Below are 15,920 nucleotides of genomic sequence, written 5' to 3'. Positions count from 1 at the left end.
ATGCAAAATAGTAAACTACAATATACTAACATCTATGTTATCGACAGAATAAGCAGCACAACACTATTGAACACGACTACGTAAATTGGTAAACATTAAAATACTTAACAATTATTGTATCGAATGGCCAACAGAAGATTATAATATGACTACAGCATAATAAAGTATAATTAATAATACTATTTGCACTTACATACAGGGTTTAAGGAAATATATTAGGTTTTTTGTTTACTCACCGATGGAAGCTGATGATTTCAGTTTCATTTTCTTTACGAGAAGAATGAGATTTACACCCCACAATAACGCAGGCCATTGCTTGTTCCTAGGGCTATATTTTACTTAAACAGCACTGCGTATTTATTAAAATTAACAACAAAAATATTACACAACATGTAGCCACTTTTGAAAAGCACGCGCTGAAGTATAACGTAACTAAATTGTGTGGGCGCGTTTGTGACATTGTTTTGACGTTGGCAAGTTGGAACATTTGACATTTTATTTGCTTTTTAATTCGGCATCATAAAGATGATCAAAGGTAACCATTTGATTATTATAAAGTATACGCAAGCTGACCTTAGCAACATCATATTTGTCTCGTTCTTTTCAACGGTTTTGGCGTATTTGAAAAAAAGGGATAAGTATATGAGGGTAATTTAGATGCCTTCTATGCTTGTTCTTGTTCTGAGGGTTGTAACTTTCAAATTACAACATGGACTCACTAAAAATCTACTTTATTTTTGGGATTCCGTCACGGAATTTCCGTGCTACAAAACGCACCATATAACCACCGTTGCCCATCAGTCTGTTAAGACACTTTTTCTCAGGAACGCCTAGAGGTACTTATAATATTATGTAAAAAAAATATATCATTCAGGTCTACGTTCTCGTTGGCATTTAAGTAATAATTGAATATTTTTTTATAAAATTTCTAGTGGTATTTTATCAACTTAAGATTAATTTGATACACTTTTCAAAAAAGAGTGTAATACCCTATTTCTATTAGATGATCCGGGAGCCTTTTAATTAATTTGAACAGCCTGCTCACTTATTGCAATCTTACTTTAAAACTGCTCTTCCAAACGATTTTCCGACTACCTACGAAAATACAAGTATGATTGCAATGATGATAGATTTATCTGGATTTACATCGTGTAGAAGTAAATCGATTACTGACGCAGCAATTTCAGCAACATTGCGAATGGTCGCCAATAAGACTATTGCGTATGGCAATCAGTCGCCATATACACTATTTCAGAAGGCTCGCGTTATAAATTCTGGTTTTGGAATTGGAAGTCATTTTTATTTTAGCTTTATAGGGTATATAGTTGCGCCTAAATCGCTTTTTATAGCATTTTTTTTTGCTCTAAATACTTCGTCGCGGTAATTTTTTTTCGTGGTAACACTGTCCGCAAGTTGAAAGCTCGTCTAGGCCGTCGTTTTCGGTTTATTGTTATTATTTTGTTTACGAATTAAAATGGCTATTAAAAAACCCAAAGTAATGGTGTTCTCTTAAGTTTGGTACAAAAATGTTGAATTTATTACCAATAGACTATAATTTAGTTTAATGCTTAGTGTTCAATACTCTCTTGTTTCTCTGCATTGACGCCACGCTAGGGCCAGGCTTGTTATTCTGAAATGTTACCACTGAGTTTCGAACAGTTACAATAATACAAATATATATATATAAATATCGTTTTAATAAACACTTATGTTTTAATCACACTTGTTACAATGACATTTTATGTTGGTGGCATAATGGACCTTTTTCTTATATTATTATCCTTCGCATCATTGGGAATGGCATATGACAAAGGTGAGTTTATGTATATTTAAAGGCCGCTTGCGTTCAAGGGTTAAATTCTATGACTCTGAGTTAACTACAGTTATTGCTACAGAATTTAATGATAACCTTTTCTTGCACTGCTAAGTGTTAAAACTAATCATGGGGTAAATAACTTATTCTCTAATACTATGAAGTTGAAGGGTTAAATCTTTAACCTACGATTAAAATGTTAAATGTTAGTGCCATCATTTGATTTTAACATTTTTTTGTGATTTGTTTACTTTACTGTTAATCTGTATAATGCAGTAGTAATGTGTTAAAAAGAGTTTTATGGATAAATATTTATGTCTGTTATTTATTAGCCTTTGCGGTGGTATGCACACTTCACTCCCTACTTGCACATGTGCATTTGTATGTAGTTCCAACAAAACCTATCCAAATTGAGGATTGTTTTGAAGTCTAAATACTAAATGCCCACTGCCCATGTGAAGTAAAACCATGTGAAAAGAAAAATTATAACATGTCTGGAATTTGTTTAAAGTATGTAATGGATAACAAGATTAATTATGTTTACCATATTGCGTAGGCATTGTATAGACTACCAGAATTCTAGGTATTGCTGAGAACATTAATTGTACTTGAATATTATATCATAAAGAAGCAAATAAGTACTTATCAAATTTTAGGCCACACAAACAAGATTCCTTTCCCATTTCACAAAATAATACATAATTGTGATTACAAAATGCATGCACAATCAGAAATACTTAGCAATAAACATTAATTTGACAGATAATAAATATTATGTAGCTTAACATTCAAATTAAACAAGAAAGTCACTTTATATCTAACTATAATAAAAATCTTACGTACTGTTGTGTGTGGGAGAGATAAATACTTGTGTTTAATATTTGTTAGTTCTTTATGTTGAGTTAGATTTTAATAATAATATTGGCAATATTATGACAAAAAATTGCCTGGTTAGTAAAACTTGGATTCAATTCTTTATTGCAAAATAAATTTGAAGTTAAAACTTTATCTACAAACCATGGAGTAGCAAACTGGGAGATATTTAAAAATCACAAAATTTAAGTGCAAGTGGCCCTGAGTAGTACGCTCCTCAGCTATATTATTTATTTTAGTGTGAAGACTCACTTATTGATAGTTCTGATGTGATAGTCTTGTTTCCATGAATAGGATATTGAGTTCAGGGAAAAAGTTGCTTTTTATTAGTGAATCAAAAATTTACTGACAAGTCAGTAAATATTTTTTTTATTTATTTCAGAATCAGCAATTAGAATTGTTATAAGTACTTTGTTTTTATTTGTTTTTTATGGCAATAGTTAATCTAATAAGGTTTTAGTCAGCTTGAGATGCTGGGCGGTTATAAAAAAAAAGACAGAGAAATATCAGTTGAAGGATGATTAGGATGTATGAAGAAAATAACATTTATTTTCTTATATTTGGAATATTAATATTTTTATACTTTCGTAATATTCTTATTCTGAATTTATGTATAGTGTTTTTGGTTATTTTGTAATGCCATTGCTTTATTTACCGTTCAACAGTCATAGATAATATTAGACCCCTAAAAATTTACTGTAACTTTTCCTACTTTCAACTTTGACATTGGCAAAATCATTGCCTGTCACCGAAGGAGTCACAATCAAAAAATTGTATTGAATTGTAAATAAGATGTGTAACAATTAATAATAAACTTATTTAGAACAAGTGCGCTATTTTTCAATTTCAATATCCCACATATGTATACATCTTAGTACTTTTCTGGCACATGAAGCAATGCCATTTTATAGGATGTTTTTTAAAAGTATTAACCAACTTAAACTTCGTTTTTTATCTCACTGCTGTGCATATAGTACAGTTCTGAATCTCTCTTTAGGCTGTTAATCTCTTAATTTGTGTTCTTATCGTCAAAAAGTAAACAATAATAATTACTTTTTCTATTTTAGCATCTTTCTATGGGGCCAGTTTTATATCCTACCCGCTTCAAGAAGCCAAAGGTATAACTGACATTGGTTTTCGTTTTCGCACACATCTCTCTGATGCTTTACTTCTGTTGGCTGCTGGCAAGACTGATTACTGTATGGTAAGTATTATATTTCTTATAAGTAGCTACATTATAATTTATTTCACAGAGCACCTCTATAATATAAGTACAAAGAATGCTATACACTTTTCTATGTTGTAATCTAAAGCAAAAACGTTAATGAACCATTGTTGGGGGTTCTGAAAGTATTACTAGGCAATTTCTCCCACAATTAATGAGCATATGAAGTAGATTGCATCCTTGTGTTGTAGTATTGTTATATGTATGAAGATTGTTAAAGGTATGTAATTAGATGTTGTGAAGTTTAAAAATTTGTTATTAAAAGGCGTCGCCGAAACTTTAAACGTTATTAGAGAGCCTACTACAGCTTTAGTTTGCCCTTATGCTTATGTCTTTTCTTATTTTCAATACAAAGATATACCAAAAGAGCATAAAGCTGAAAATTATTATTTTTTTACTGCTATGAGTAGTTTTTGCTATTTTAATGGACAAAAATCTTATAAAAGCAATACAAATATTATCACCATCACGTGGCATTAATTACTTCTTTAAGTTATTGTTGCCCAGTATGACACATTACTTCTATTATTTTATTACAACAGTTCTACAAAAGTGTTAAACGGTAATCGGTAATTAACATAACGCCACTATATATGTAGTAAATATTTTGTTTGCAATCAATTCATTTTCAAGTTTTCTAATAGTTATTTATTAATAGATTTGCATTTTTTAAATATCTTACAATGGGAGACGGTAATGTGATTTATATTCTTATTGTTGACATTTTACTAGTTACATTTGAAAGTTGTTTCTAATATCGAGTGACATCTTGAATCAAGTCCTTAAATATTGCGAAATTCCGAGCCACTATTAAACGCAAGTTGTGTAATAAAGCTTATTACAAGTTCTCAGAATACCTAGAGGATATAAATGCCTGGGATTAAGCATTTTTGTGTGATTTTCTTTGAAATATATATCCCTTTATTCGTAATATAACTGGAAGCGGCTTGGGTATGAAATACTCTCTAACTGTCTGTACCTGCGGCGGCGTCGCGTGACGGGTCGGCCACTTTCTTACAATATGATTGAGGAGGCCGATGGCTGATATATGCGTCATACTCGTGAACGGGTGCAGCTTGTGGGGACTGTTCTGCCCATTTTGCTCACTATTTCTAATTGCTAGGGGTGTTAAGAGGAAATAATTATAAGCATAATACAAAATTTTCATGATTCCTGAAAGGGTTGTGCAGTCATATGAAAATTTAAATTAATTTATTCCTTATTTTAAGAGCATATAAATGGACTGCTCTAAACAGCAATAAAAAGGAAACAATTGTAATTTTTCTCTTTTCTGTGTATAATATACTTTAGTTTGTACCCTAAACTGATTTTGAAAAGAGCAACACCAAATTTTCTTGCCCGTTTTTCTCTGATGAGAATTACTTTCCGAACCGGTGGTAGAATTAATATTGACGGAATCTAAACAATGTATAACATTTTAGAGATTCAAATAAATCATTTCATTTCAATCAAAGTTCCATGGCGGTTAGAGTTTTCGCGCTATAATAATCTATATATATAAAAATGAATCCCCATTTCCCTTGATCACGACATCACGCGTGAACGGCTGGACCGATTTCACTATTTTTTGTTGTTGTGTTTGTTATTGTCATGAGAAGGTTCTTATGAAAGTAAAGTTCAAAAAATTGCGCGGAAAATTAGAAAATTTAAGAACACTTAAAGAAAATATTAATTTTATATAACAGTCAATTGTTTGAAATAACTTTCAGCGATTGACAGAATGCGCACTGCAAATTGATTAAGATGGGACGTCTGTCGGGTCAGCTAGTTTAAAATATAAATGGAATATTTATGGTACTTATTGTTTTCACAAAATTGATTATATTTTATAATTGTATTAAAGCATTTTATAATATATTTGTAACAATACTAATATTTAAATTGTTTATTGTTCTTAGATTCGACTTGAAAAGGGCAGACTTAAGCTTAACATAAATCTTGGTGCTGGCGAGAGTGAGCTCTTCTCTCCCAGGGGCAGTCTCAATGACAGCCAATGGCATCATGTCAGCATCGTACGCCGTGAGGCGAATCTCACTATGAAGGTACGTCATATTATTTTATAATTTGTTTATAAAATAATCCATTCTCATAAAAACTATTAAAAGTCCATGATTTGAATGACAATGAAATTAAGTGTCTGGTACGCTTCCAAGTTCCGCGTCGCAAATAGTTTCGGGTGCGTTTTGTTTTTTAGGGAGAACTTACAGTAGAGCAGTTATAAACGCTAGTGTAAGTGAACTCCAAGTAGTCTGATATAGGGGAGTTGGAATGAAATAACAATGTTGGACATGGAGCTATATTATAAAAAAAAGCCCCAAGATTGTGATGCAGGAAGAAATGTTTTTGTATGTGTGCAATGAAATAGGCCCCCGGCGTCAATGACAACCTGAGATCTAGCCAACGACACTGCCACTATATAGTTAACATATTGCTTTGACATATACATATTGTTATAATCATGACTATTCCGGGATTTTACAATGTTCGTAGGGCTGTGTATAAACATGCCAACGGGGAACAGACCAGCTACTTGCCAATAACCTTCTGATGATCCCTATTAGTCGCCTTTCACGACAGCCAGGAAATATCGTGGTGGAATTCTTCAAACGCCCCCAATTTAAAGGGCGGGAGACGCTGTTAAGTCGTCCGCCCGGCGCCTCCTATGTCTTCTATAGCAGTAAGAGGGATCAAACTGTTCCTGATCCCTCTTGGTATTCTCCTTGCGGGAGAAAATCACCTCGCAGAAGTAGAGACCGCTGCCCTCCCCGTTTCAGGTTAGGCAAAACTCCAATGTATATTGGGTTGTATCCTAACGGCAGTATCGATCTTATAAAGAAATAAAATCAAAACAACAGCTTTTATGTCGGCTGCACCCCAAGAATTAACTAAAATTTGTTTTAGTTTACAGCTGGCATTACTGGAAACAATTTATTTCTTGATTTTAATTGTACTTATGTTATTTTATAGGATAAAACTTATTGGCTTACAAACTAATAACAGACAGTCAAATGCACAATTTATTAAACGGTAAAATTTTAAGTCATGTCTAAATATAATGTCATGTTTATTTTTAGGTGGATGACAGCACAGTGAAAAAGCGACTGCCGGGCAGGTTCTTTGAACTGAACATACATTTCGGTGTGTTCCTTGGCGGCCAGGGGGACTTCTCTGAATTGTTTTTGGGTCATATGGAAAACTTCCGCGGGTGTATGGAAGATGTGAGTATATATTCGTTTATGTATGGATTTATACTACTCTTTTCCCGTTACCATACTATATAATACTATGGTACATATATACTATACCTAATATTTTATAGACGAAAGCTCATCCTCATTTTGGTTGTCCAAATTTAACTAGGTAACCAATCATCAATCATCCAATCAAATTAAGAGTGTGGCCTGAAATCTGGTTTACAGTTCTTGAGCTTGGTTTAAGAAACCAGTTCTAATGTTTAAATTTAATCTGGAAATATAGTAAATTATAAAGTATGTACAACATAGCCTCGAAAAAGTTTTAAACAGTTTTATTTTTATTAAAATATTTTATTATCTGCTCCGTTTTTGTTCAAAAATGTATAATATTTTCAAATTTGTTGTCGCAGCATAATGTTATACATAAATTATCAATAATCGTAGTGTTTGATGCCGTAGTGTAATTTTAATGCGTATACTATGTGTAATGTTATGAGGTGTTGTTTTATAATAACACTTTTTGTCGATAGGTTTACTATAATTCGGTAAAAATAATAGAGAAGGCTCGGTCGCGCGCCGGCTCGGTGCACGTGGAAGGAGTGACCTGGAACTGCGCCCCGGAATTCGACGCTGATAGTAACACCGACATAAGTTTTGTTGATGAAGGTGCTTACTTGATTCTGCCCAGGATTAACTCCAGAGCTGGCGGAAGGTACAATGGATGACAATATTTTTATTTTTAACTTTTACTTGCGGATTTGCCCGCGTGAAAGAGTTTTCCAAGATAAAACCACGCTATATACTTTCCAGGGATTGAACTCCACAATGTTCTCCCTAGGGTCTCTATCTATCTCAATGCCAAATTTCATTAAAATCTGTTGTAAATATTTGTTATGTAATTTTAACTGTTTACGCAGCGCACGCAATGGAAGATCTCAAAAGTAATATATTTTTCCCGTTATTGTAACATTTTTTATTACTACTCCACTCCTATTGGTCATATCGTGATGATATATAGCCTATATAGCCTTCCACAACTAAAGGGCTATTCAATACTAAAATATTTTTTCAGTTCGTACCAGTAGTTCCTGAGATTAGCGCATTCAATCAAACTCATCAGCTTTATATAATAATATAGAGTATTATAGATTACACGTCTTATTTTACAAGCCTCAAGTCACAAAGGCGTGTTTGGTAAACAAAACCACAAAAGATACTGTAACAAGCATTTGTAGTACAAGTGATATGACTTGTACCATGTAGTTATACCTTTTGTTTATATAGCCTTTCTTGATAAGTGGGCTATCCAGCAATAAACGATTTTTTTTACTTCGAACTGGTCCCTCCGGAGATTAGATCGTTCAAAGAAACTCTTTAGCATTATACATATAATAGTGTAGGTATAGATTTGAAAGTAAAACTCTGAATAATTTTTTTTTTTATACCTAGTCTTGCCATAAATATTGTAATAAAGAAAAAAGAAAATTGTTAACTGCAAATAACATTTATTACTTTTACAGTGTGTCAGTTTAATACATAAATATAAAACAATTAAAAATATAAAAAGCTTATTCGAAGTGGTCTCCATTGGCTGCAATACAGTCCTTTAAACGATGAGGCCAGTTATCAATAGAAGCACGCACTCTTTCCATGGGAAAATTCTTCACTGCCAATCGTATAGATTGTTTTAGGGACTCCAAATTATCATGGCGTTTAGAGCAAGCTGTACTCTCTAAAACTGACCACAAATCATAATCCAGCGGATTAAGATCGGGACTAGACGACGGCCAGTCTTCAGCTCTGATGAAGTCCGAAACGTTCGATTCCAACCAAGACTGCGTGGACCGAGCTTTATGACCCGGCGCCGAGTCTTGCTGGAAGGACCATACTTGGTTATTGAACATGGTGATGTTAAGGGGCTTAACTACCTTCTCAAGAATGGTATCTTGATACACTTGTGCCGATGTTTTGATACCTTTTCACAAAAATATGGCTCAGTCACTCCTTCATAGCTAACACCCCACCAAACCATCACTGAAGTCGGATAATGTCCACGTTGCACTCTGTCGACTAATTGGGAAGCTTCCTTAGAGCTTTGAGCATAAATACGGTCATTTTGTTTGTTAAAATGTTGCTCAATTGTAAAATTTTCTCATCCGTAAACAAAATTTTTCTGTGACCTCCCTTTGCGTACCGCTTCAGTAGTTGTTTCGATTTTACCACCCTATTCTTCTTTAAATTATCAGTTAAGAAATGGCCAGTGCGTCTCTTATAGGCTGCAAGTCCTAAGTCATCTTTTAAAATACGCGACATGGTTCTAGGTGCTATCTTCATTTCCCGAGATAAAATCTTTTGCTTTCGGACAGGATTTCTTCGAATTCTTTCCCTTACTGCTTTGACCACCTTTTTCGTACGAACACTACGTGGACGGCCAGATCTTTTCTGTCACAAACAGAGGAGGTCTCATTGTACCTATTAATAGCCCGGTACACAAACATTTTACTAATACCAAGTGTATGGAGAGTTTTAAAAATTGCATTTGGCTCCATACCTACTTTGTGTAATGCTATCACAGCGATTCGGTTCTCTTTATCACCCCACACCATTTTAATATCGCAAAATATTTTACAATGTATTGGCGCCAAAATGAGAAAACACAATGAACAATCGTATAAAAATGACAGATTCGAAATTCAAATGTAATATTTTTTTATAATTAAGTGTAACAGTATTTATGGCCAGACTAAGTATATATATTATTCCTGTTTATTAAAATACTATATGTAAGGGTTGTGTGTGCTGGGATGGAATTTCTTATTCTATGATTCGACTATAAATATTTCGATCAGAAATCTCGAATATATTGCCACACTCTATGACACATCGTGCTATACGTATTTTTACTACGAGAACGCTCTTTTAAGTAGGCGTAGTCGGACACAAAACTAGTACCAACAAGTATTATTTATATGTTGAATGAAATTGCGAATTCGCCAGATGATTACTAAGAGCAGTTTCTGACTCATTGCTTCATATGCGTATTACAAATGTAAACTAATTTATGCAACGTGACACATTTGAATTGTGTAAATATCGTTAAGAGCCATGTAATGAAGGCAATGTGTTACCACCTAAGATTTGAGATATTACTTTAACGCGCCCCTATTTATTAGAAGTATTTTTAGAAGCCAACATATTCGAAATTTACTTATAATACATATAAGTACAAAATAAAATAAAACATCATATTTCTATATGTTACTTTATTTTAGTTGTTTAACTTTATTTATAACTTGGATATTATTCCATTAATTTTAGAATGAAAATGCTAATTAAATTGTTTATTTCGTACAAAACCCTCATGTTATATCTATACCAATACATATTAGAAACGCATTGTAATCTAATCAAAATAACAATATAACTAACATTATTTAATAAAAATAATAATAATTTTAGATGGCAAATAGAATTCAAGACGATAGCACAAAACGCGGTGATACTATACAACGCCGGAGGGGGCCGTTCGGACTTTCTAGCCGTCGAAATATTGGAGGAGTAATCCGAGTGAAAATGGCCCGAGGACAGATCGTGCACACGCTGCGAGTGAACGACGGACAATGGCACAAACTGCACTTGCTCTTTAATCCGTCTTTGATTGAGGTGAGGTTTTCATCCTCGTATATATTATCATAGTACCGGTGCAGTATTGCCGTATATCGTGACGAACTGTGACACGCGAATTGTTTATTGTTGGAAATATGATGGTAACATAACCTTAACATTATTTAGATGTGTTAAGCGTAAAATCTCTATAATTATTTGAGCTTGGTTCATAATTTCTGGTGCAGAGAGCGTATGACGTATCATATATTTATTATTTTTACTTGGCAGTTCACGGGTCTATTTGAATAATGGAAGCGCTATGAGGCGTTGCTCCTATTGTATGTTTAGAGCATAATGCGAATGTTTCTGCGAAAGCGAAAGTTTATTCTCATATTATTTATTGTTATTTCTCTTACAATGGAATGTTTCGTGGTCCATCATGCGATTTTTATATTAGTTTATACTATTGATACCGGCGAATGTTTTCCAATAACAACTAATTAAATATTATAGACAATTGGCAGAATCTAAAAGTACAGTAAGATCATCGGTTAATGAGCTTTTTCTAGCGTGTACGAACACTGGGCATAACGACGTATCATACAAACATTTTATGTTCACACTTTATTCAAGTATAATAAAATTACAAATATGGCACGTTGGTATATAATACAAGTAGTAAGTACAAGTCATCGAACTACGACCGAGATTAAGAGATTAAAGGTCTAAGTAGTTGACGCAATGTTGCGCTGGCGATTTGGTTCACCGATCATGCATCATTGAAATGTAAAGTTAACTTTTTGTTTTGATTTGTCCATTTTTACATAATTAGACTTAGATTCATTTCTTATGCATTATGCTCAAAGCATTCTATGTTTTACTGCTAGCGAGTTTTAATTTATTATAGTTCGTGCACACATGGTTAGCGAATTGTTTGGAAAAGTATTCTCTTGCAATTAATAAAATATTATGTTAAAATAATGATATATTGGGTTTACGCGAATTTTGTAATCAAAATAAAACTCGTTTTCGAATTTTTAGCATTTTTTATATTTCTTGCTCGCGCAGTTCATGATAGTCTATGCATATTACGTAATACGTATGTCGTATTTTTAATTTAATTCATTATTAACATTTTTAATCAGTGATTGACTTAGGTAGTTTCTGACTGACTCACGAATTATATCAAGTTAGAAATCAATTATAAAAATAATGATTAGTTAAAACAAATTTACGCTTATTAATAAGCATAGTTAATTTCGAACTTAGCACAGGAAATTGAGAGAGTTCGACGAGTGGAAAACGTTTCGAATGTTGTTTGCTATAAATCGTTATGTGCATATTACTGGTTGAACAGGTTAAAGTAATTGAGTTTATTGAGGAAGAGGCCAATAAATCGTGTACCCGCTATATTTCCTATTATCTAAGGTGTACAGTTGTTCAGAGTACAGTTGTGCACATAGTGATTCTACATGATAAAAGATTTTTTACCGCTGTTGACTATGATGGTAAAGAATTACTTTGATAAATAAAACTTCTATATTCTTTTGCGAATCGTATGACGTCAAATAGTCGTCTTAAATTTTATATAAGCTCAAATAACATTACATGCCATAGGTAATTTGTCATCATAATGTAAAAAACTTGAATTTTTATTACTTACTATTTTGAATGCAAAGCGCCAACGTGTGTACGTGTGTTATTGTTTATGTATGTATATGTATACATTACATAATATTTCTGTATTTTATTTATATTTTGTACTGTGGGTTCACTGTATTCAAACGAATTTAATTGCTGATTACAGCTATCAGTTGATAACGTGGCGATGAGCACGCGCATCGAAAGCGGCGGCACTAGGTACCTCGAATTGTCTGATTCTTTCTATCTCGGCGGCATTGAGAGCGAGAAGAGGCAGAGGGCTTTTGCTAAAGGGATTAAAGCTGCCGACTCTAGTATAATGGTGAGTTACAAATACTTAGTCGTCGTCATTCTGCTAGAATATTTGTAATTCTTTTTATACATGTTGAATAATACATATTGTACAAAATAGATATCGAGCAAATATATCTTCAATAGTTCTTAAGACGTTACTTTATTTTATCATCTTTATGTTAAAAAATAGTTTTACAGACATAGAATACGTAAATGTATTGTATACTCATCAATTAAGAAATATTTTAATTAATTTCCCAAGAACCTTTGAAGGAATTTTGTCGATGATACTATGGGAAGTTGTAAAAGAAACATATCCCTATGCTATGGACTTGATACTGTGATATACAAAGACAACTTTTTAGGGATGCATAAAACCTATAGAGGTTGACGACAAGATCTTTGGATTACCCAACGCCGTGGTAACATACGGTGTGAGTCCAAAATGTGTGTGGTGGTATCCGTGTCATGCCAGCCCTGGGAATCCCCCGTGCGTACCTCAAGCGGTGTGCGCCCAACACGGTGTCGACCACTTCACTTGCAAATGTGATACCGACTTGTGTATCAACCCGGACTACAGCGAGAAATATAAGGTAAAGTTGTGGAAAATAAAAATATTTTATTAATTTATTAACCATCTTTATGTTCTTATAATTGGGTTATGTAATACTAAAACTAAAATCCACTCCTATAGGTATTCTCAAAATCAAGCAGCGAGTTGGAGTTGGTAGCGTTGTATCCCTTAACGGTACAAGAAGGTGGGGTTGCTGTGATTACTACACAGAACATTGACGTGGTGTTAGACCATCATAAGTATGGCGTCCGGCCGTCTGGAGTGGTCTTGCATGTGACTCAGTCCCCTCAGCATGGACGCATAGCAGTTGACCTGTCGCTGCAGAGAAACTCACCACAATACAACTATATTGAAGGAGAGGGGAAATCCAAGCAGTTCTTTACGTTGCTGGATCTGTCTAGGGATAAGGTGAGTAATGCAATCGTAAATGAATAATCGACACTGTTGTAATTTCCACCTTGCTTCATTACATTTGTGGTTTACATAAATTTTATAATTATCAGGTACGTTATGTCCACGACGGGTCAGAAAACCACCACGACGCCATAGTCCTCGACATGGAGCTGATTCAAGAGACAAAGTTCACACTACCGAGCTACCTCCAAGGTCGGAACACCTTCGTACTCCACGTAAATGTGACGCCTGTGAATGACCCACCTGTGCTGAATCTGTTGCCAGGGAAAGTTCTGAGGCTCACTCAGGTAAACTACAATACAGAATACAATGTCAAGTACAGAAAAATACAATTTATTTGATGTTAGTTATTTTTTTTTAATTATGCTACAGTCTAATTTATAAGTATATATTTTATTTTGTCACACAAAAATATATATTTGGTAACGTTATTTGATGCTCAAATTTAGGAATGAGGAGAGAACATTTATTGTTTTCTTTTAATTGTGTTCATTTATAAGAATTACATTAATAGATCATCTAATACGCAAGATAATAAGTAGATTTTAATTTAGTAATAATTTATTTAATAAAACCAAATAAATTGGTATCAACGTAGCAATAATGTCAACGCGCATGTCTAACATTGGCATGTTATATTATTTCCTTTTCTTTGTTAGCTACTAAACTGGATAATATGCATAATTTGTTATATTTTATCGTGAAAATAATATAGGTAATAAACATAATTATGAACAAATCGAAGATAATTTGCATGATTGTAAAAATATGCACATAATCCAGAATTTTCAATGAAATTATAATTGTTTTATAAGTTTTGTTATTTGCAGAGTGTTGCCAGCGCTTGATTTAATTTAATCTTGCTTTTGTGTAGTTGCATGACGTATTGTATGACAGATTGAACCCACAACAAGTACGCGATTAACATTTAAATACCGAGCGTAAGTATTTTCAGTTTTTATTTAATCTTTTTTTATTTGCATGCATGAATTAAATAATTGTATTTAGTTATATTAATATTACCTACTTTTTTAACCATTACATAAATATTATGGACTACGGGACTAGGTGCCTGATGAATTTAAATACAGTATTCGGCTTCTACAGACATCAGCCTCGTTATCTGACTGATGGACTTTTAAATTGCGACGGTCGGAATATGTCGGAATTATAGTTAAGTAGCGTCCCATAGATATGCGCGCGGCTAATTATTTCGTGTATTGCGATGAGAGAAATATTGACATATTATACGACACCAACAATTCTGTAGTACATGTCTGTCTGCTTAAATGAATGACTCGTCATAATTCACCTCGTGTTTCAATATATTAAAATTGATAATTATAAAGATTAAGAGACCTATATTTGTATTAGACCTGGCTACATTTTATTTGTTATCAACAGGGTACACGTAAAGTGATCACCTCGGATATACTGAGGGCAGAAGATCCCGACACGCTACCCGAGGACCTGTTGTATACAGTGTTGCACGGAAAGAACGAAATCAATAGGTAATTAAATAAACCCATTTTATTATACGTTGTTTAAGACTGCAAATTGCCCCATTTTTGAAAGTGGTATTATTGGGGGCAAATTAAATGTTCCAAATTAGTATAGTCATATATATTAAACGACTTTTTAAATGTGCAGTAAGTATTGACAATAAGTCTAGACCCATTGTATTATCTCGTTGATTATAAAACATTTTATTAACTTTTTGATCCATTTGACTCATTTTTATGGACAACTCACATTTGACCAAAAAAAAACTGCCAAAATTGTTTTTATAAAAAAACGATCTAATCGTTCCTAAAACACTTTCTCTGTATCTGCTATGGTTACGGGTTTCCTCATACTTTTTTAGAAAAAAAAACATAATGTATAGACTTTTTGGCAAACATTCACCGAGTTAAAGACTTACGCCCGAATACTCAAACGCTACTTAAATATTTAAGATGGCCTTACGGATTTAAGCATTCGTTATCTTTGAAATTGGTATACTGAAACGTCACTTATTTCCTATCCTTAAATTTAAGGCGACGAAGGTTTAAGGTCCGCTTATTGATGCAAACGGTATTCACAAACCCTGCTTAAAGTTTGACAGCTATTTAAGGCCGCCTTATATGGCTGTTAATTGAGATTAATTTGAGAGTGCTTGTGACTAGTCTCAAATCTTTACGACAAAATATTTATAGTTGTTTTAGTAGTTATTATATTCCCTTTCGATATAATATAATGTCTTTTCATCACTTTCGTCATTGTCTG

General features: G+C 33.3%; 2 protein-coding genes across 2 annotated transcripts; both read left to right on the top strand.

Annotated features, from left to right (window-relative positions):
* The first annotated feature begins 1,413 nt into the window (after positions 1 to 1,413).
* LOC119190902 (contactin-associated protein-like 5) lies at positions 1,414 to 10,688 on the top strand. Its single transcript, XM_037444173.1, has 6 exons — positions 1,414 to 1,813; positions 3,754 to 3,890; positions 5,831 to 5,974; positions 7,007 to 7,150; positions 7,657 to 7,838; positions 10,586 to 10,688. Exons 1-6 carry the CDS (start codon positions 1,732 to 1,734, stop codon positions 10,686 to 10,688), a joined length of 792 nt encoding a protein of 263 aa, XP_037300070.1. The 5' UTR covers positions 1,414 to 1,731.
* Position 10,689: 1 nt separating this feature from the next.
* LOC119190901 (chondroitin sulfate proteoglycan 4-like) lies at positions 10,690 to 15,170 on the top strand. Its single transcript, XM_037444169.1, has 6 exons — positions 10,690 to 10,789; positions 12,540 to 12,695; positions 13,033 to 13,260; positions 13,362 to 13,649; positions 13,745 to 13,942; positions 15,060 to 15,170. Exons 1-6 carry the CDS (start codon positions 10,700 to 10,702, stop codon positions 15,168 to 15,170), a joined length of 1,071 nt encoding a protein of 356 aa, XP_037300066.1. The 5' UTR covers positions 10,690 to 10,699.
* Positions 15,171 to 15,920: the final 750 nt, after the last annotated feature.

This window comes from Manduca sexta, chromosome 27 (genome assembly GCF_014839805.1).
Source record: "Manduca sexta isolate Smith_Timp_Sample1 chromosome 27, JHU_Msex_v1.0, whole genome shotgun sequence".
Lineage (NCBI taxonomy): Eukaryota > Metazoa > Arthropoda > Insecta > Lepidoptera > Sphingidae > Manduca > Manduca sexta.
This window is presented reverse-complemented; position numbering and strand designations above follow the sequence as displayed.